Genomic DNA, 23930 nt, shown 5'->3' on the forward strand with positions numbered 1-23930 from the left:
TTAAACAAAAATATGAATCTAAAAGATTTAATTAGAACTACTTTTACGGTTTTAACTCTCGTTTCTTATCCTCATTATATTGTATTCGAGACTTCGAATACGTTACAGTTTTCGTGGTGAACTAATCACGTCCGGTAATGACTTTTTTTGTGACAAACGCGACTCGTGAAAATCGAAGAATAAACTGTCTGAGAACTTATCTATTAAAAAAGACCTTTAGGCGCTTTTAAAACTACACTCTTTGAACTATGAGATGTTTCTTTTTTTACAGTTTGACTAGCAGATAATAATAAATAAATGGGGGGTCATCTAGTTTGAAATCAGGATTCCCTGTATTACATACATATGTAAATGTATAGATAATAGACATCCAGTCAAAGAGCAGACAAAATTGTTCATCACACGAATGTTTGCCAGATGTGGGAATCGAACCCACGACCCTCTGCGCAATAATCAGGAAAGCTAACTACAGCACCACCGAGTCAGTTCAATTATTAAATAATAAACTGATTTAAACGATCTGAAAGCGACTCCCAAAATTCGGACTACTCATGAATGTATCGAACAAATGAACACGACTTCTATTGTATTATATACATACATACATCGAGGGATGAAAGGTCATAATATATATCAAATATATAGTCGCATATACATGATATATAATAAATATATATATATACACAGACGTTGTCTTGTACACAAGTCTTTAATCCGAAAATTTTAAAATTTTGTTATAAAATATATATATTTTTTGTGGATAGAATTTAAACCGTGAATCTAACCATCCAGGGCGTCATCCAAACGCATAAAAAAATAATTCAAATCGGTCCAGCCGTTTAGGAATTCAGTGACATACACACGTACAGTAGAATTATATACTCGTACTAGCGACCCGCCCTCGCTTCGCTTCGGAAACTGTAATTTATTATTGAACTCTCCACTATTTAATGGATGTTATTATACATATAAACCTTTCCCTTCAATCACTCTATCGATTAAAAGAAACCGTATCAAAATTCGTTGCGTAGTTTTAAATATTTAAGCATATACAGGGATATAGGGACAAATAAAGCGACTTTGTTTTATACTAAGTAGTGATACATATAAAGATGATTACTTAAAACGTGCAAAATACTTCGGTCGAATTGATACGCAACGTTTCCCCGCGATAGCATCGTAACAACCATTCATGAAGCATTATTTACAAAACACGGACTGTTGTGAGAAGATTGTTCGTAAGCTCCTATGTGGTATTTGTCGAGTTCATTCCCACGATCTTTTTTTTTGCTTAGATTGGTGGACGAGCTCACAGCCCACCTAGTGTTAAGTGGTTACTGGAGCCCATGGACATCTACAACGTAAATGCGCCACCCACCTTGAGATATAAGTTCTAGGATCTCAGTATAGTTACAACGACTGCCCCACCCTTCAAACCGAAACGCATTACTGCTTCACGGCAGAAATAGGCAGGGCGATGGTACCTACCCGTGCGGACTCACAAGAGGTCCTACTACCAGTAATTATGCAATTTATAATTTTGCGGGTTTCACTTTTATTACACGATGTTATTCCTTCACCGTGGAAGTCAAACGTGAACATTTGTTGAGTACGTATTTCATTAGAAAAATTGGTACCTGAGATTCGAACACCGGTGCATCGCTTCAACACGAATGCACCGGACGTCTTATCCCTTAGGCCACGACGACTTCTCGACGATCTTAAGTGTGTTCATATTATTTATCGGGAACCTAATATTGTTTTGGATCGGCCTCACTATTTCTGTAAGTATTGCGACCGTGACAATGGCAATGACTGTCCACGGTTGACTTTCATGGACCCCCTTACGCAGAATCTCGATTGATATCTTCTTAAGCGTCTCTCATAATTTCGGATTTAAAACAGAGAAATTCAACACCTTTATATTATGTTTAAATGATATAGCTACAATTTGAAGAATGTTGATCAGCGATGAATGAAGGTTGGCAAGTCATTAGCAATAGCTTAAAAATAAGGGAATTGTTTTAAAAAAAGAACTTAGTAGCTGTGGCGGGTAGCCATCATACAACGCAAGATAATTGACAGATGCCTGAATCTCGCTTACGACATTTTCAAGATAAAGCATATATACAAGTTCCGAACAACAACATTAGGGACCGTCGGTCTACCGAGCAATATCACCCGCTCGGTGGAAGATCTTCCCTCCGTCGTTTAAGCCTCAAACTGGTGACACCGACGTGATGTGAACACGCAACCTTCTGATTCATCATCAGTGCATTAAGAACTTCAGCTATCACAATCCCCGCATTCTCGCAGATAAAAGCACGTCATTGACAGTGGTCCCACAGCAAGCCAGCATCGCAGCCTCAACAGGACCATCGCAGCCGACTCACCGCGCTTCCTGGCCCTACGGCACGCACCTACACTGCCTCATCGCGCAGCATTCAAGCTCAGTCTCGACTCAGGAGGGGAGTGATGTGGCGGGTAGCCATCATACAACGCAAGATAATTGACAGATGCCTGAATCTCGCTTACGACATTTTCAAGATAAAGCGCATATATACAAGTTCCGAACAACAATATTAGGACCGTCGGTCTACCGAGCAATATCACCCGCTCGGTGGAAGATCTTCCCTTTGTCGTTAAGCCTTCAGTAGCTTCGTATCTATTTTCTGTTCTGTTTGTAAAAATATTTTTTTTCTATTTTCATATAACAATCAGATTTGATGATTTTAAAAAAAACTGAACTATTCCAAGTAGTTATTCCTGCAAAACAACAACAAAAACTGTACTCAAATTTAACCTTTGATGTGTAAGTAATAAAGTCTTCGAATAAAAATATTTTTTATTTAACAAGCATTTACGCAGGTAACCTCTCCGTTTCCGATTGACTGTTGAATTCAGTAACGAAACTTCACTCCGAATCGGTTTCAAAAATTATTTGGACTATTGGAAAACGCCTTTAAAAACCTATTTGAACAGAAACTTCTTTCTTAACTGCAGAAGCGTCAATAATCCTAAATACGTTTTTGTCTCACAACAAAACGTCAACTTTTTTTATTTCTGCCTATTCGCTGGTAGCCTAAGCCTAGGGCTAGACCCTAGACTAGGGCTATTCCAGCTTCTTTTTTTATTGCCTTTGTAGGCAGACGAGCATACGGCCCATCTGATGGTAAGTGGTCACCGTCGCTCAGGGACGTCAGCAATGCCAGGGGCAGAGCCAAGCCGCTGCCTACCATAAACCATGCTACGCCCGAACTGGTGGGTGAGCTCACGGGCTCAGTCTGAGAAAATTTGCTAACTAGCCCTAACCAGAGCAGTGCTTCGATGAATCTACCACCGTATCGGAATCGAAACTTCAGCGTCGTAGGAGAAGACAGAAGACCGCGGGTAGGATTTTGGGAATAGACCGATCTATACTACACAAGTCCACTAGCGGCGAATATGACGCTTCCAACACCGCTAAAATATCGTTAACTGAGTTTAAAAAAAATCCTAAGAATCCGTTAATTACAGCTTTAATAACGTTAATAACACTGGTTTTCAATTATTTTTTAAATAATAAGCCTATTATAAAAGTCTCAAAGACCAAAACGAACCAAAAGTGATACCGAAATACAACTACAAGAACTCAAACGAATCATCTTATAAAAAAGATTATTAGTGAAGCTTATTTATAGGCTGTTACGGATTCATATAACAACATTACTCGGATAAGTCAATTAATTGTCAGCGCTGTATTTGCTGAAGCGGAAATTGTTAGCTTTTGCCCTTAGAACTGGTCGCGTTGACTAGTAAATACATTTTGCTCTGTCGCTTCGCTGCGCCCGATCCAATCAGGATGTTCGAAGACAGGAAACGACCAGTCTGCACTTCGAAGTACAGCTTCAGTACTTTGACAATAGCACAGTCTATATTTATTACGGCGATTCAATTATATATTTTTCTAATATAAATTGAATTTTATAATATAAGAGCGGCCCGCTCCGGCTCCGCTCGGGTCTTTAACAAAAATTTCAACGATATTTGACGTTTTTTTTTTTTTTTTTAAATAAAATAACACTTATTGCGGCATAACTATAATGGTTAGACATATACTGTCGCGACACTTTTTGTAAATAACAATGTGTTCTACAAAGTCATAGTACATTATTTTATTCTATCATCAATAGTTTTTGCTGGGCACGCGATGTAAAGAATATGTAAGGTAATTTTTTTACACCTTGGGTTACATTATTTGAGTTTTAGTAAGGATCTCTACTTTTTTTCAAGAAAGATTATAGCCTATGTCACTCGGGAATAGTTTAGCTTCCAAACAGTGAAAGAATTTTTCAAATAGGTTCAGTAGTCAACAAATCTTTCCTCTTTATAATATTAGTATAGAAGTATAGAAAATGAAAAACTAATAGATGTTCAAATTACGTGTAATAGGAATAATATCATTAATTAAAACATCGATATTATAAATGCCAACTGTTAATACGAAAGTGGATACAAAATGCATCAATTTACATGATCTCTAACAAATTACTTTTTCTTATACCAACTAGATGTGTGCCCTTCCGTGTATTTACTAAAGCCGTGTTCATCTTTATACGTGGTTTCGAAGAGGGCCTTAAATTCACCAGCTAAACCTGAACCATTCCTGTCATTGTTAGTAATTCATTTAAGCACGGACAACGGTACAGAGTCGCACATCAAAAATCATTCAAATATACTCTGTAGCTTAGACACGATATTTTTTTATTTTTCGTGTATGTTTTAACCGACTTCAAAAAAGGAGAAGGTTCTCAATTCGACTGGTTTTTTTAAATCTTTGTTACCTCATAACTTTTGACTGGGTGAATCGATTCTGATGATTCTTTTTTTATTAGAAAGCTGACGCTTCCCGTGTGGTCCCAATTAAGATACCTAATGGTATCCGTGAGAAAACTATATAAGTCTTAAATTTGCATTAAGTACGTGCACGACAAATAGATGAATAACTCAATAACTCAGTATCACGCCAACTGATTTCGATGATTATTGTTTTTAGTGTATATTAATTTGTTTTGGAATATCTTTTTTTTCTATTTGAAGTCGTTTTTGTTCACGCATGTCTATTTACAATTATTGCATTTGCTATAGATTTAGATCAGGTCGGTGACCTTTTCAGCATGTAAACTAAACTATGCCATTTCTTTACAATATTCTTCCAGTTACAATTATAAATTTTGCTTTATTACCCATTTAATATTGGTCAAGTTTCGTTCCAATATTTTTTCTTAATAACTTATTTAAAAAAATGTTTTGTAATTAAACCAACATTTACGGTTCCATCTTTACCAAAAAACGTTACAGCTACTAATAAATACTTTAAATAGTTCACTTTTTTTTATACTTTACAATTTTTTCTTTATATTGGTCACGTGTTCGTACGTAAAAGTAGACTAAATTAAAAAAAAAAATTAAAATTAAATTAATTTTAAACGTTTTAAAACTTTACGTTTTTTGGTAAAATAAAATTCAATATTAATTATTTTTTTTCTAATATTTGAGAACTAGTAAAAAGGGTCGTCTCAATTTGGGCCATACCATTATTACCATTTGGTAATAACATTTGTCGTGTTATGGTTTATCTATGTTTCACATTCAGAATTTAATTACTGCGCATCTGGTGCACTGGAACCTCTTCGGGATATAATTGAATTCATATTCAATAACCGCACTAGATGAAGCCCAGTTCTCTTAAAAGCTTCATAATTTAAATTAAATTGAAAGCCGCCTTTGGTCTGTAAACGAATCATATTTTCTTTTCTTCTTTTTTTTTCAAAATTTATCACCTTCCTTCCCTTCACTGTACAGACGCACCGTAAACTATTATTTATTGTACGTATTGATTATTATATATTATTATTATTATTATTTATTGATGTATACTAACTTCTCTATTAACGAAAAAGTTTTCATAGTTTTTTTTTTCCAAAATGTACTCTCAAAATACACAAGAGATTGATATCGTTCCGGAGACGATTCTTGTCTATCAAAAGAAATCGCTAATAGGTACAAGTGCGCTAATTTAATTTTTGTATCTAATAATTGTGCCCTATTTTTAATTATTATCTCAGTGTACAATCAATCAGGCAATTTAGTTTGTTGTATGAGCAACCGTTTTACGTATAGGTCGTTGTCTAGTATTTTGAGAATTTTCATACAATTTTTTAATTTTTTTTATTGCTTAGATGGATGGACGAACTCACAGCCCACCTGGTGTTAAGTGGTTACTGGAGCTCATAGACATATACAACGTAAATGCGCCACCAACCTTGAGATATACATAGATATATATAGATAGTTACAGCGACTGCCCCGCCCTTCAAACCTAAAGGCATTACTGGTTCACGGCAGGGTGGTGGTACCTACCCGCGCAGACTCACAAAAGGTCCTGCGACCAGTAATTACGTAAAATTATAATTTTGCGGGTTTGATTTTTACTACATGATGTTATTCGTTCACCGTCGAAGTCAATCGTGAACATTTTTTGGGTATGTATATCACTAAAAAAATTGGTACCCGCCTGAAATTCAAACACCGGTGGTGCATCGCTCGACACGAATGCACCGGACGTCTTATCCTTTAGGCCACGACGACTTCGGATAGAGACATTTCATCCGTTATCTATTGGTTTCGGTAATTCAAATAGTATTAGTTCTATTGTTACATAGAAAGTGATTTAGTTGATGGCGTGTATAAAGAGGCGTGTTCTGAGGCAGTGTACGGGTAGATACTTTTTTTTTATGATTGAAAGATTACTGGTGGCCCGGAGGCCTTTCCAGCTTCACCAGGACAGGTGGGCGAGCACAAAGGCTCAGCCAGGAGGGGTGGGATTTGCTAACAACTGCCCGAGCGCCTCCGAAGGAGACCTAACAACTCAAGAGCAATTGCTTCGCGAATGAATCTACTACCGGATCGGAATCGCGACCCACTGAGAAGATCCGGCGAGAAACTCAGCGGGCTGATGCATGGGTTAGGTTGCACGTCGACCTCTTTGTCGAGTTCGACGAGTACGGTTACATAGGTAGATACTATCCTCTCATCTATTTCTAACGCAAAGCAATAATACGGGCCTTACAGAATTACGTAAAATATAAACTATACTAGGCTAAGCAAACTGAAGGCGTCGAGGCTTAAAGAATAAAACGCCCCGTGAACTCGACTCAAATGATTCGATTATCGCGGCGTTCAGATCTAGCAGACAGATTGCAATTTTTCTAAGGAAATACGTTCGTAATCCAATCGAATGATTTATTGCAGAATTTTGTAATTTACGTAGTTACTATACAATTGAGACATCGACCTCAAGTCTCAAGTTGGGTTACGGCATTCGCGTTGTGATGTCTATGGACTTCAACAATCACTTAACACCAGGCGGCTCGTGAGCTCATTCGTGTCTACACATTAAAAATAACGGTTGACGCAACCGATATTTTCAGCTACATAATTACAATAATCTAAGTATGCATGTAGTTTAAAAACTAAATAAAACAATTAAATAGTAAACAAAAAAAAACAAAATGTGTGCAATTCACACGTGGTAGAAGTGAAACCTTCCAAAATTAAAATACAATTATCCTAAACGTCTTAAGTATATGTAAAATTTTGTCATTAGTAAATAATTGTAAGGTAGCGCCCTCTGTGAATTGATATTTTAATTTCACGTATAATCCTAAATTAAAATTCACTACAAGAGCTTTCATACACACGTTAGTATTAAAAATCTCACAGATGGCGCTGTATTAAATAGCATGTATATTTCTGTCTCATTCTTTGCTGGCTTCATCCTACACATTTTTGTATTTGGGTCTCTTACCTGTCGTTTTTTCCGTTGCATCCGGTTTGAAATCACAACGATTCTAAAGAAGTTTTCACTTCAATAAACTATATATATTTTTATAACTATTGTATAGCTTTTATCGCGGGCTTTGAGCGCGGTGACCGAATCAAGAAATTCGGAAAGAAGGAAGAACGGCTGGACCGATTTTGACGGGACTTTCATTGATATGTAACTGATAATATAAGGAGTAAGTTAGGCTACTTTTTTTGGACTAGCTTCGTCCCGCGGCGTCACCCGCGGCACGACAATAACCGCGAGTAACATCGTGGGACTCAGCTATCAATAATAAAATTTAATGTTTCCGAAGCGAAGCGAAGGCGGGTCGCTAGTGTTTAATAAATTATTGTTTGTTAATTAGTACACTACCATCCTAGTACATATTTTAATCACTAAATGACGTTAGTATGAATTTAACTATTATTATTTTGATATTAATTATTTAATATGTTTATATTCTAACAATATTTTATCATATTTTATCTCCTCACCCGAATACCCACATACTAGTGCATATTAACTTACGATGGAGAGCAATTAGCTACAAGACGTCTTCCGTACTTCTTCAAGCTTATAAGAGCGTGTTAAAAGACAATTCACGCTCGAATGTAACTAAAATAATTATTATAGATATGAGACTGTGATATTGATAAGGGACGCGATGGAAGGAGATTCTGTAGTTTCCCTTATTTAATTTACATTTTTTTAATACTAGCGGTAGGACCTCTAGTGAGTCCGCACGGGTAGGCACCATCACCCTGCCTATTTCTGTCGTGAAGCAGTAATGCGTTTCGGTTTGAAGGGTGGAGAAGCCGTTCTAACCATACTGAGACCTCAGAACTTATATCTCAAGGTGGGTGGCGCATTTACATTGTAGATGTGTATGGGCTCCAGGTTACTGGAGCACTTAACACCAGGTGGGCTGTGAGCTCGTCCACCCATCTAAGCAATAAATAAATAGCACAAAAGATAATGAACACCGTTAGACAACATTAAGCATTAGTTTCTTACAAATGTTTTCTTTTGTACATACATGAAACAATGACATTATTTCGTCCATATCATGTATCTCAGAAATAGGTTAACGTCAGTACTTATCTTACTCTCTTAAATACATATCGAGGGGTGAAAGGCGGTTTAGTTTAAGCGACATTTTTGCAACTTCACAGGAGAGCCATTGGTAGGTAGAAAAAATACCATAACAAAAACAAAATCTGTAGCTATTTGAATGGGGTAAACTTAATTGAAGATCAATTAAAACATCGAACTGAACACTTCGCAACAGTCGTTTTCGTTCGGTAGAAGACATAAAGGAGAATTCACGGCGAGAACTGAAGCCGATTCCGGAAAAAAACGCTTAAGAATGTTTTGATGATTGGATTATTATTCTTGGGCATAAGTGTATCGTTTCTGAGAGAGCAGACATTTAAGGAAATAAAATAAATTTGAATTAATAACTAATATTTTGTGTAGCATTGAATATTTTCTCGCTTCTTTTTTGACACAGTAATACATACGTACTTGTAATATGTTTAACTAGATTTTGGCCGCGACTTCATCCGCGTGGAATAGTTAATTTGGCATAACGCTAAATTTTACCCGCCTCTTCATTTACGTAGAATATCATCTTTATAAAAACACCTTCACAAATAATGCTTTATTTTAGAACAAATTTAGTTAGCATAAAAAGCGTTATAGAGAGCCAACCTTAAAATATAGACATATGCTGTCATAGTTTTTTTTAGTTCTTTTAAAGAGGAACAATTCTCTCATACATTATTTTCGCGAAACTGTAACCGTTTCCGCAGCGCACGCGGTGGAAGCTCTCAAAAGGGAAAAAACCCCAATTTCGAAATATTCTTTATTGGTGCTCCGCTTACATTGGCCTTAGCGTGATGTTATATAGCATACAGTCTTTCTTCATAAATGCGCTATCTAACACTGAAAGAATTTTTCAAATCGGACCAGTAGTTTCTGAGATTAGTACGTTCAAACAAACAAACTCTTCAGCTTTATAATATTAGTAAGTATTCTCTTTAATTTCTCTAAGTATAATCTTTATTTTTGGACTTCAACAAGGGATAAATTTTAAGAATCTCATTGAATTTAGAAACGACTCGCGATGAAGAAACAAAAACTTAAAATATTTTCAACAGAAATTCCTTGAGCTGAGACTTTAGAAACTTCAATCACTAAAATACGTATCGAAATTTTCGTTGTTAAAACTTAATGAAATCAAAGCTCAAGGGTATTTATTGCTTATAACTTTGTTTCTTATATTTTTATTATCGACTAGCGGCCAGCTCCGGCTCCGCTCGGATCTTTAACAAAAAACTCTTCGATATGGTGGTAGGACCTCCTGTGAGTCCGCATGGGTGGGTATCACCGCCCTGCCTATTTCTGCCGTGAAGCAGTAATCTCTTGTGAGTCCGCGCGGGTAGGTACCACCACCCTGCCTATTTCTGCCGTGAAGCAGTAATGCGTTTCGGTTTGAAGAGTGAAGCAGCCGTTGTAACTATACTGAGATCTTACAACTTCTATCTCAAGGTGGCGCATTTACGTTGTAGATGTCTATGGGCTCCGGTAACCGCTTAACACCAGGTGGGCTGTGAGCTCGTCCATCCACCTAAACAATAAAAAAAAATTGAATTTGTTTTTTTTTAAATAAAAGAACAGTTATTGCGGCAAAACTACAATAGTTGGACATAGGCTATCGCGATACTTTTTGTAAATAATAATGTGTTCTTCAAAGTCGTAGTACATTATTTTATTCTATCATCAATAGTTTTCGCAGCGCACGCGATGTAAAGAATATTTTAGGTAATTTTTTTAAACCTTGGGTTACATGGAGTTTTAGTAAGGATCCCTAATTTTTTTCAAAAAAGAATATAGCCTATGTCACTCGGGAGTAGTGTAGCTTTCAAACAGTGAAAGATTTTTTCAAATCGGTTCAGTAGTTTCGGAGCCTATTCAATACGAACAAACAAACAAATTTTTCCTGTTTATAATATTAGTATAGAAGTATAGACTACGTGGTATCAGATGAGGTTCGATTTAATTGTTTTTATATACCTAGACATGAAAGGATTTTGGCTTAAGCGACATTTCGCTTAATACGCTACATTTATCTTTGTTATTAAAGGTGCTTTTTCTTAGGTGTTAGCATCAACAGTTAGATGTTTCAAATTAAACTTCAATTCAAGTTTACACCATTGAATTTCCTGAAGAAGCTTTTTTTTCGTTATGGATTTTTTTTCCAAATTTTAACCTTTAAATATCTCTCTGCTCTCTCGTAAATTTGCAAAAATGTCGCTTAAACCAAATAGAATTTCACCCCTCGATATAAAAAGCCTATACGTTTACATGAATAGGTTGAGCGTTCCCGAACTTTCGCCCCGGGTAGTACGAGTATTACTTACCCAGCGGATGGTGTACCGTCAAATTTCCGGTAACAAAGCCGGACGGACAGTATAAAACAAAAAATGTCCATTTAAAAAAAAAACCGAAAGAATTTACCCTACACGCGATTAAATACTAGATAGTGGTGGTAGGACCTCTTGTGAGTCCGCGCGGGTAGGTACCACCACCCTGCCTATTTCTGCCGTGAAGCAGTAATGCGTTTCGGTTTGAAGAGTGGGGCAGCCGTTGTAACTATACTGAGACCTTAGAACTTATATCTCAAGCTGGCGCATTTACTTTGTAGATGTCTATGGGCTCCAGTAACCACTTAACAACAGGTGGGCTGTGAGCTCGTCCACCCATCTAAGCAATAATAAAAAATAATAAAAAGATGACGCACGGACTCAATGTTAATAAACAAAATCACTTTTGAGTTCAGAACTTACGAGTGACAAATTGACACGACGAGGTAGAAATCGGTATGGGTATAGGTATGTGCCTTATAACAGAGTCTCTCAGACACAGCCCACTGAGTTTCTCACCGGATCTTCTCAGTGGGTCGCGTTTCCGATCCGGTGGTAGATTCTGCGAAGCACGGCTCTTGCTAGGGTTCGTGTTAGCAACGTCATCAGGTTTGAGCCCCGTGAGCTCACCTACAAAAGTTAGGGCTACGCTGAAATAGCCTCTCAAGGCTCTCAGATTAGGTAGGAAAAAAAAATAAAATAACAGAGTGGAATTTAAAAATATGCTCATTATTCATAACACGATTCAAAATTTGACCTCTGAACCCATGTTCACATTCGCAGCGGTATAAGGTCACGTTGACTCATACTAACTAAACATTCATTCATACGATTAATAATTGTAAATAGACATGCTTAACAAAAACCGACTTCAAATAGAAAAAAAAAGATATTCCAAAACAAATGAATATACACTAAAAACAATAATCATCGAAGTCGGTTGGCGTGATATTGAGTTATTCATCAATTTGTCGCGCACGTACTTAATGCAAATTTAAGACTTATATGGTTTTCTCATGGATATCATTATCAGAACTGGATTTAATTGAAATGGGACCACACGGTAAGCGTCAGCTTTCTAATAAAAAATTATCATCAAAATCGATTTACCCATTCAAAAGTTATGAGGTAACAAACATAAAAAAAAACATACAGTCGAATTGAGAACCTCCTCCTTTTTTGAAGTCGGTTGAAAAAAACAGTTTGACTTTTGAAAGTAAAAAGCATCTCGGTATTATACTGCTTGCCGCCCAAAGGTAGCTGCCATTTTAAATCAAGGGGGTCATTTCAACCTCGTAACGCACTGACCACTTTTTTGGGCCTTTATGACCCCCTTCCTGATCAAAAGTATTAAAATTATTATCAGCCCCTAGCTAGAGCATGAATGGTTTTGATTTCACGTGAGCGTTCACGTCTGTTAGGCAATGGCCGGAACAATAAGGGTGAGATGGAGAAGCACAACTTAAATGCAATCATGACAATTTAATGGTAGGCAGCGGCTTGGCTCTGCCCCTGGCATGGCTGACATCCATCAGAAACGGTGAACAGTTACCATCAGGTGGGCCGTATGCTCATCTGCCTACAAAGGCAATAAAAAAACATAAAGTAAATTAACCCACAGACCAAGCCCACTGAGTTTCTCGCCGGATCTTCTCAATGTGTCGCGTTAAATTCCGCGAAGCACTGCTCTTGCTAGTGTTAGCAACGTCGTCAGGTTTGGGCCCCGTGAGCTCACCTACTAGTTCGGTAAATCCAGAATAACCCCTCGAGGTTACTAGACTAAGTAGGAAAAGCTAGAAAAGCAACGGTCTCAAGAAGTTTCCACAAAAAAAAATCCCCTGTAAAAAGCCCTTGTCCAATTTAAAAAAAAAACCCATTCGAAAATGATCATAGAACGCGACCTATTTACTGCAGCGAGGTTGGCCGAGACACCAACATGTCCGTTATAAAATAAGACCGTGAGTTATTGCTGATTATTTTCGTTGATCTCGCGAAGAGAGAATGTACAAATTATTATATTTACGTTCTTACGTACGCCGAGAAACATGAATGACGTACTAAAAGAATGTCGTTACATTGATTTCGGGTTCTTGATGATGTAATTCCATGATCTTCAAGCCAACTTTGTGTTTTCGTTTTAATAATTTGTTATTTTGTTTTTCATGTAGTAAGTTTTACGTAAAAAAAAACATTTAGGTTATTGGACTCTTTTAAAATGTAGTACATATCAATTGTTTCGTAGCGCAATGTTTCAGTTGGTACGTGAAAGATCAAAGAAATTGGGTTTTTTTTTTTTTTCTAATAATAAATTTAGCGTTTGGTACAATTTTTAAAGTTAATAATTATTAAGGAAATATGTTAATAGCTTTTCCTTGTAATGTAGAACTAAGGTCTGACTGAACATTGAAATCTGATCATCTGAAATCTGATTAGACACATTGAGCGAAGTTTATGTAATTCGGCCATTGGACATTTTTTAAGAAGTACCTATGTGTTTTTATTGTTTGCCTTGCTTGTTTGTTAGTTCGTTTAAACTACCACGTATTTATATGCGAACATGCTTTAGCACGATTGACGTGAACGAAATACTACATGCTCATATTATAATTTTAAAATGAACAAGAACCATTGAAAAGATACGAACGAATACGTAAATAGTATGTTATGATTTCGTATTGAAATTTTCATTGCGTATAAAACGTATCTTTGTCCTTAACAGTTACAAGACATTGCGCTTAGATGAGGACTGGTTTCGCAACGCTACATCATCAGAGAACAAAGCCGTCGCCAGGAGCGGAGGCCGAGGCTGCGTGCACACAAACTTACATAACGACTAACTATACAACTCCACTAATCCACTACACTGGATGCACAGCACAGCACTACGTACGGATGTAAGGTACGAAGAGGCCACGGCACTCCGCTGAGTTCCTGACCGATGAAGAGAGCCACCCACAAATACCTGGTGTAGATGGACGAGCCCGTCCTGGCGGGTTTGCCGGCGGCGTCACCCTTGCAACAGTTGCTGCCCATGGCGGGAGCTCATCCCGGATCGCTACGAGTACGCGATGGTCGGCCGCAGACTGGCTCCACTCGCGGGATATTTTCGTATTCGCGACTCAAGCGCCGCCCGTTTGTTTACTGATCATTTTAAACGGCTTTGTCTTCTATTGTGTGACATATACCTAACTGTTTCGTCTGTATGACTTTTGGTAGATTCTGTCAAAATTGCTCACGAGAAGGGCACGAATTAAATAAAGTAATGTTACCATTAAAATATTCGTAAATTTTCAGACAGATCGATCTGAATAAAACACCATAAGTTTACATTATAATTTACCAGATCGGAAATTAATTCCCATATAAGATTGAGGAAATAAGTTAGTTAATAATTACTAAAAAAAAATATTATTTTTCCCGCCATTAAGCATGAAAGAAGTGCAAATTACCACAGGAACACAATGTTGGATTTATCAACTAGATGGCAGTAAAATTTAGCCATCAAGAATCTCGACGTGGCACAACTAAATATCGCTAGATGGCGCTATTATCAAAACATGAAAACAGTCTTGATAACCTCATATTTATTTTTGGTAGACAAAAAGTAAACCTTGTCGGACACAATTCGAAATTAGATGTTTCATATTACACAGTAAGTTTGGCAAGAACATTTTTAAATTAGCTCACAGTACCCGAGACTGACACAATAAAATTTGGTGTCTGTGGTGTATTTATTGATAATTCATTATTCGTAAATTGAACCATGCAATAACATCACAAATAGATTTGAAAATTATATTCGTCCCTTATTCAATTTTAATTACTTATTTTATTTGACGAGGAAACGGAGGGATAGAATCGAAGGGTGACCATTATTATGGTATATTAACACGCATTTATAATTAATATAATCAAGGTTACAAAAATGGGGTCGGAAACTAAATCGAGCAGATCAATCTACGAGACGAATGGCGAACAATCAATAGGTAGGTATCTATGCGTGTGTTATTGCTATCTTTACTCGTTGAGTGTTTGGATCTGAACCAAAAACACATCAGGACACGGGTGGACTTCAGGAACTGCGTACCAATAATGAACGTCGATTATCTCGATGTTATTATGAAAATAATTCAGAATAACTATAAAAAATTCTACAGCACATCAACCTAGTTAAGGTTTATTGAACTGATTCAGATTTTACACATGTCAGTGATCGGAGAATCAGATAGGTTATATTTTAATGAAATTAATCCTATAGGAAATTGATAGTGGAACAATGAAGAATATTTTTTTGTACAAAATTTTAGTCAGCTCGCTTATACGATAAATTATGAAAATGAATAAATGGCATATTAAAAAATAATCAGATAATAGTATTTAAAGTTGATGTGTTCATATTCACGACTATTTATTCTGGAATGCAAACAAGAATGTCGCATCACTGAACATTTGCTACATCCGCAAAAGCGATGAGTAGTTCTGAAAAAAATTTACGCAGCATGCGCACGTTAGTCAGAAATTTTGCCATTACGAAATACCAACGATATTATATCATTTGAAGCAACCACAAGACAAGTGTCCCCGACGCGTCCGCTGTTTCCTGATGCTGTATTTATACATCGACATGTGAAAAACAAACAAAGTTTACCGGCGCCGCGCTGCAACCAATTTTGCTCCCTATTCAATGCACCGCAAGGATGTTTCTCTATTGAAACGACAATTTCGGGAATCAAAATTCGTGGTGCTGATCTAACCTAAACAGAGATAGTACTCACCAGCTGTAGTGTAAGGGCGGAGTGCCCGCCGGCGTCGGCAGAGTGAGGGTAGCGACGCTACCGGGAGCCGCTCTGACGGTCTGGAGGCCGCCGGCGGGGAACGACGGGGGCTCCATAGGGCTCCAGTGTTGTCGGGCCGCGCGCGGCTCGGCGTGTGCGAGCAGAGAAACCCGCCCGCCGTCTTTCTAAAAATAATACGGAAAAATGTAGCGCGCAACTCTGTGGATTTTGTGCGATGCGAATATTTTGCCAATTTCAAGACACGAACTTTCTCTGTCCTGCTGCTAATCAGCTGATCGGCTGCCACTCGCGGCGACAACCAGAAAAGAAATGAGGAATATTTCGAGAAGTCAACCAAAAATCGTGTCCTTTACTTTGACATGATTTAAATAGGTTTATGTAGGCCATAAAGTCTTTGGCTTGGTTTTATTAAATAAAGTAATGCAGCATAATTTTTATTCTTAATTCGTTTTTCTTTCTCGCATACTTTGTCACAATAAAAGAACGCTCATGAATCAAGATAATCGGTCATAATTTACTCATAATAATTATGTTACGATGATGTACAAACAGTTTATTTACCTAACCATCTAACCAACTTACTGATTACTAGTAATATTCACATTAAGTTTAAATTATTTGCTAACTACCTATTTATATAATTTATAATAACAGTTCTTTGTCAAAATTGTGTATGTGAGATTATGAAGTTACGGTTTTATCATCTTGTCTTTTTAATTATAACAATACTTTCACACGTTAAAAGACAGATAGGCTAATTAATTCAAAACTGAAATCTACGAAAAAGTAATTTCCTTAAGCATTTCAGTAATTTTTCACAAACAGCGCCATCTGTTGATGATCTATGATGTTAAGTTGTCTAGTTGGATTTCTTTCTTATTAGGACACCGATTTATTTATTCAACTTCATTAACGACTCCTTTGTAAGCGCCTCTGGAACTTTGTCACCTTACAAGAAATTCTAGTCGACGGGTAGTTTGGATTACGCGGCAAACATTCGTGCGTCCATCAAGTGCACCGCCTCACAGAGCACCTCTTAATAGGGCTCAACAAACGCAGAGCCGTCCCCACGGGAGCCCTCTTCGTTCGGAACGTAGATCTTCATGACGCCCTAAAATTAGAATCGATTCGTAAATATTTCAAGGCAGTGTCGGAGCGGTACTTTGAAAGAACGACTCGACATTACCCTCTTATCGTGGCCACCGGTAACTATTTACATGCACCCGATCCTGAGGACCAAATAGTAGACAGTCGCCGTCACCCAAAACACGTCACTTCGGAGCTTGCCGATCTATTGTCGATTCTTTTCACAGTACTCGTCGAACCTGTCGAATGTAACGAAGGCTTCGTCGTGAAAATTAACTCACAGAAACAGCCCACTGAGTTTCTCGCCGGATCTTCACAGTGGGCCGCTATACCGATCCGGTGGTAGATTCAGCGGAGCACTGCCCTTGCTAGAGCTAATGTAGTAAGATGTCAGCCTTGAAGTCGACGTGGCCTAAAATATAAGACTTCGGTGCATTCATATCTAGCGATGCAGCGGCGTTCGAATCCCGCAGGCGGGTGGTACTAATTTTTCTAATGAAATGCGTACTTAGCAAATAAATGTTTACGATTGACTGCCACGGTGCAGGTATATGTATACATCGTGTAATAAAAATCAAACCCGCAAAATAATAATTTTCGTAATTACTGGTAGTAGGACCTCTTGTGAGTCCGCACGGGTAGGTACCACCACCCTGCCTATTTCTGCCGTGAAGCAGTAATGCGTTTCGGTGTGAAGAGTGGGGCAGCCGTTGTAAATATACTGAGACCATAGAACTTATATCTCAAGGTGGATGGCGTATTTACGTCGTAGATGTCGATGGGCTCCAGTAACCACTTAATACCAGGTGTACTGTGAGCTCGTCGACCCATCAAAGCAATAAAATATATATATATAATTTAATTCTAATTATGAAGTATTAATAAGACTAATCCTTAGTGCGTACACGAGCCTCCTGATGATTTAAAACGATACATTATTACGTTTTTCCTTTTCTCTAGTAGCCTAAGGGGATATTCCAGCTTCTTGCGGTCGAGGCTTTATTAACATCGTTGAAGCATAGATTATAAAGCCAAACATTTATAAACTGTTATTTCTAATGAGAATTATGAAGTAGCACATTACGAAGATTCAAATGCCTTAGTTCAAAAATCGAATGTTCTTGAGACTAATTGCAAACTAATTTTGGTCAAACTTAAAGTTCATTCGAAGCTTAAATTTTTATGCTATTTTTTAATATCTAAGCGCATTCAGAGGTAAAGGTCACCTAACCTCTTACCTAAACTTTTTTAAGTATGTATGTTATCCTTATTCTGTTCCCCGTCAATTAAATAAAAATAAAAATGAATTAGACGCGTGATCGCTTCGTTATCTATCGCTCTTTTATATATGTACATAAAATTTGTGTACACGATTCAGATGTGTATTTAGAAATACAAGTATATAGCCTCAGGATTTTGGCCTTGGCATAGCTACACTGTTCTCAACGGATATACCGAGCGTAACTACTTTCCGGTCTTAGCATGAATTGCCTGAATTTCTCGCCGGATCTTCTCAGTGGATCGTGATTCCGATCGGGGAGTAGATTCTGCGAAGCTCACCCACCAGTCCGGGCGTAGCTTGAATAGGAATAGCCCCTGGACTCCCAGCAAATAGGTAGGGAAAAGTCTTTTAAATTAACTATCATACATCATAAAAACTATATTTATAGTTTACTAGTGGACCCGGCGAACTTTGTTCCGCCACACGGTTTGTTTCAAACACATCAACCGGTCAACTTCAAAATTCTACTATAATTAACCATAGACTACATTACGTTTAGCTGTCAGTTGCGTTTTGCTATTCCATATCAGTTTCGTTTTGTTATACCACGCTTTATGTCACGTCCCTTGGGAACGTTATAAAAAAGTATCCTATGTCCTTCTCCTGGTTCTAAGCTACCTCCTCACCAATTTTCAGCCAAATCAGTTCAGCCGTTCCTGAGTTATAAATAGTGTAACTAACATGACTTTCTTTTATATATATATATAGATTACGCGCTTATCATTCTAATTTTACACAAAAGTTTTTGTGGCCACAGACGGCTAAGGTATTGGTCGGTCGACATTTGATTATTGTGTACCACTGTTTTATTTCATAAAAAATATATTTTAGTCACAATATACTGTAAAGTATCAGAAAGTTCAGAAATAGCAAAATGAAACCGTAGAAATGGTTTTAGTTGTGTCCACGATCCCCGAATACCGATCTAAATATTGTACTAGAGCCTACATCATTCATAAATCCCTAAATTGTCATTTGGAACGTTCAAAATGCGGCTCGATTCATTCTGATTATTCAATCACGCGGCCAAATCAAAACACAAAAATCATTATGTAGCTATCACAGTTTATTATTGGAAATTATGTAGCTCCAGTTGCAATTAACTAGGTTCCATATAAAGCCCTCCCCAAGTCCCACGTCTCTTCACCCTGCGGAAACTTCATTTATTACATTAGACCGCACTACACAGAGATGCATTACCTAATGGCAAATTGAAGTACTGGCTAGTTTGAACATATTGGATGTGAAAGTTTGCTGCCTCGAACTCCAGTTGATTGCACATTGAGAGACCGAAAACTATTTTTATTATGTAAGTATGTATATGCGGACGAATTCGCCGTGCACATGGCCTTGTGCAGTCTACTGTGGACATCCCATCTCTTCCCGTTGATGTCGTATAGAATGGGCAGTATTGTTTTTCGGGACTCTGGCGGGAAAGTGGGTGGGTTGTATCTACAGGTTAGGTTCTGCACGTGGAAATCTTTCGACGACTTCGACGAGAACGGTAACCGGCGCTGGTGGAAAGCCTAAAAGCACTGAGATTTAATAGGGAGGACCCGAAATGACGTGCTTAGGGCGACGGCGACTGTATGTTATCCGATCGTAAGATTCCGGTATCTAATTTGAGGCGGCCATGATAAGAGTGTTATCATGTCGAGTTCAAAATCCAACAACACTAAGCCACAAACCGCTCTCATACAAACAGAACAATCTAACGAAATAATAAGAAAAAAGGAAATAAAACAAACACGTTACGCAGAGCCGAAGAATTTATAAAAAGGTCAACCTAAGGATCTTTATGAAACTTTCAACTGAAACCTTGTAACAGAAATAGAATGAAACTTCAGAATCAAACGTGACATTTTTCCCAACAACGTGCTGCCAATTTATAAGGATTCTACCGAAGCCTGAATTTCACTTACGACATTTTCAAGATAAGCTTGTATAAATACAAGTTCCGAACAACAACATTCGGACCGTCGGTCTACCAAGCAATATCACCCGCTCCGTAAAAGACCTTCGCCGTTAAACCTCCCAAACTTCAAACGCATTCAAAACACAACACACAAACAAAACGTAAACAAAAAAATTTGATCAATAAATCAATATTGGATTTAAGCTGTAAGATTGTAATAATCCCAAATTCCTGAGTCCCATAATTCTTACTGTCCGTGTACCAAGCCTGCTCGGGTGGATCCAGCCGCTATTCTGCCTATATGTGTACCTACCGATGCAATGGAAACTTCAATTTTGCCACTCCCACAGACACAACCCACTGAGTTTCTCGCCGGATCTTCTCAGTGGGTCGCGTTTCCGATCCAGTGGTAGATTCTGCGAAGCACTGCTCTTTCTAGGGTCAGTGTTAGCAACTGCATCAGGTTTGAGTCCCGTGAGTTCACCTACTCACCCGGAGAATCTAGTATAACCCATCGAGGCTACTAGAATAGGTAGGAAAAAAATGCCATCTTAATATCGCTCAACGTGAATTGGATCGCGATAGTCATATGACTGTCATGATGTTGTTATTTATTTTTCTAACATTCAAAGTTCCTAGTACAGGCTTTCAAAAAATTTTGCTTACTTAATAATTTCTATATTACTTGATTGATTTTTTTTAATTACTCCGGAGCCCATAGACATCTACAACGTAAATGTCGCCATCCATCTCGAGACATGAGTTCTAAGGTCTTAGTTTTCAAAGTATAACGTGCCCCACCCTTAAAACCGAAAAGCATTACTGCTTCACGGCAGAAATAGGCAGGGCGGTGGTACCTACCTGTGCGGACTCACAGACATCCACTAGTAGGATGGATACACGAAAAAGTTCGGAATCGATTAGTCATCACTGGCGGCAGGACCTCCTGGGAGTCCGCACGGGTAGGTACCACCACCCCGCCTATTTCCGCCGTGTAGCAGTAATGCGTTTCGGTTTGAAGGGTAGGGTAGCCGTTGTAACTATACTGAGACCTTAGAACTTATACCTCGAGGTGGGTGGCGCATTTACATTGTAGATATCTATGAGCTCCAGTAACCACTTAACACCAAGTGGGCTGTGAGCTCGTCCATCCATATAATAATAAAAAAAAGTGTTTCTTTAAAAATTATGAGGCATGAGGATGCAGCAGCTTTCCCCATAGTCCGTCTGTGCTCAATCACACCTACGGCTATACAAACGACATTTGTACTATTAGAATGTTGTGTGCGCTAGATGGGAGAACAGCTTCACTGTCCACCTAGTATCAGCTTACTTTTAAAACCGATTATATAGAGCCTTAGTTGGCGACCCGATTTCAAAAACTGCACAACATTAATACAGTCTTGAGGTAAAAAAATCAAGCTGTGATTCTTAATGGCGTTGGGACATGTCATCATACTCTTTAAATCGACGTATGTTTCCCAACTGTTGTAGGCAGGTTGCCGATTTCCACCAATAAGATCAGAAAGACGCCAAGCTAAAGTTAAAACAACAAGCTATTCTACTAGTAATAGACACGTTCACAAAATGTACTCACCGTTTCTCTCCATGGCACTATGACGTCAATAGTCCAGAAATTATTTCAAGTTGCTGAAATCTTCAACGCTATAGAACGTTCGACACGAATAATTCTGTTCCAGTGTTGATCTGTAATGTGATGCAAAAACGTTATGTGCGCGCACCTAGCGTAAGCTCTTAATTCCAATCAGCTGAGTTCACGGTTGTTCTCGGAGTACTTGGATTAGACGCACGTAGCGTTTGTAAGAAGATTTTCGTGTCTCGTTTCGATTACAACACTTTAATACACTTTCAAATTACCGAATTAAGCTCCTGAGTGTAATTAGAAAATAAATAAAACATTTTTTTTTATATTGCGTAGATGGTTGAATGAGCTCACAGCCCACCTGGTGTGTTACTGTTACTGGAGCCCATAGACATCTACAACGTAAACGCTACCACCCACCTTGAGATATGAGTTCTAGGGTCTCAGTATAGTTGAAGTCATTGTGGCCTAAAGGATAAGACGTCCGGTGCATTTGTATGTAGCGATGCACCGGTGTTCGAATCCCGCAGGCGGGTACCAATTTTTCTAATGAAATACGTACTCAACAAATGTTCACGATTGACTTCCACGGTGAAGGAATAACATCGTGTAATAAAAATCAAACCCGCAGAATTATAATTTGCGTAATCACTGGTAGTTGGACCTGTTGGGAGTCCGCACGGGTAGGTACCACCACCCCGCCTATTTCCGCCGTGAAGCAGTAATGCGTTTCGGTTCCAAGGGTGGGGTAGCCGTTGTAACTATACTGAGACCTTAGAACTTATATCTCGAGGTGGGTGGCGCATTTACGTTGTAGATGTCTATGGGCTCCAGTAACCACTCAACACCTGGTCGGCTGTGAGCTAGGCCATGCATCTAAGAATAAAAAAAAAAGGAGTCTACAACCGGATCGGAATCGCGACCCGCTGAGAAGATCCGGCGAGAAACTCAGCGAGCTAATGCATGGGTTAGCTTGCACGTCGAACTTGTTTGTGTTGTGTCGTGATGCAAAGATCCTTCTGCGCTAGGTACCGTAGCAAACTTAATTTTCAGTTCGGCACTGAAATCAAAGACTATGAAATTCTCACTACATCTAAAAGGCGTCGGTGTAAAATTTGAAACTCATAGTACTCTATAATACATATGCTTATGCTTATTTGAATGTGGAAAATTGTCAATTTAATTATGCTTGATTTTTCACGATTTTTTTTTTTATTGCTTATATGGGTGGACGAGCTCACAGCCCACCTGGTGTTAAGTGGATACTGGAGCCCATAGACATCTACAGCGTAAATGCGCCACACACCTTGAGATATAAGTTCTAAGATCTCAGTATAGTTACAACGGCTGCCCCACCCTTCAAACCGAAACGCATTATTGCTTCACGGCAGAAATAGGCGGGGCGGTGGTACCTACCCGTGCGGACTCACAAGAGGTCCTACCACCAGCAATTACGCAAATTATAATTTTGGGGGTTTTGATTTTTATTATACGATGTTATTCCTTCACCGTGGAAGTCAATCGTGAACATTTTGTTAAGTACGTATTTCATTAGAAAAATTGGTACCCGCCTGCGGGATTCGAACACCGGTGCATCACTAGATACGAATGCACCGGACGTCTTATCCTTTAGGCCACGACGACGACCAAATACTAATAATACATATGCTTATGCTTATTTGAATGTGGAAAATTGACAATTTAATTATACTTGATTTTTCTTCATGTTCCTCAGTGATTTAAATTTTAGCAGTAACTGTGTATATAATGGCAATAATAATGTGTTTTAGCGTGTTCATTTATTTCCTATCTCTCAAACTATCAATTGGAAGAAGTTTCAATTCGAAGAAGCTTATGACAGGATTGAGCTTCTTTTGGTTGACGGTCACTTTATCAAAACTTGGCACATAAAATTGCATTGACCATTGAACACGTTTTGAATATTATTATGACGTC

At 38.2% G+C, this 23930-nt stretch overlaps 1 protein-coding gene across 1 annotated transcript in view; it reads right to left on the minus strand.

Annotated features, from left to right (window-relative positions):
- Positions 1-16526, minus strand: part of LOC105842498 (uncharacterized) — a 93898-nt gene extending 77372 nt beyond the window's left edge. Inside the window, exon 1 of the mRNA XM_038018695.2 lies at positions 16068-16526. Within this exon, the coding sequence (XP_037874623.1) occupies positions 16068-16183 (116 nt within the window). The 5' untranslated portion in view covers positions 16184-16526. The remainder of the gene's footprint in view (positions 1-16067) is intronic.
- Between the last annotated feature and the right edge of the window lie 7404 nt (positions 16527-23930).

This window comes from Bombyx mori, chromosome 1 (assembly GCF_030269925.1).
Source record: "Bombyx mori chromosome 1, ASM3026992v2".
In the NCBI taxonomy this organism is placed as follows: Eukaryota; Metazoa; Arthropoda; class Insecta; order Lepidoptera; family Bombycidae; genus Bombyx; species Bombyx mori.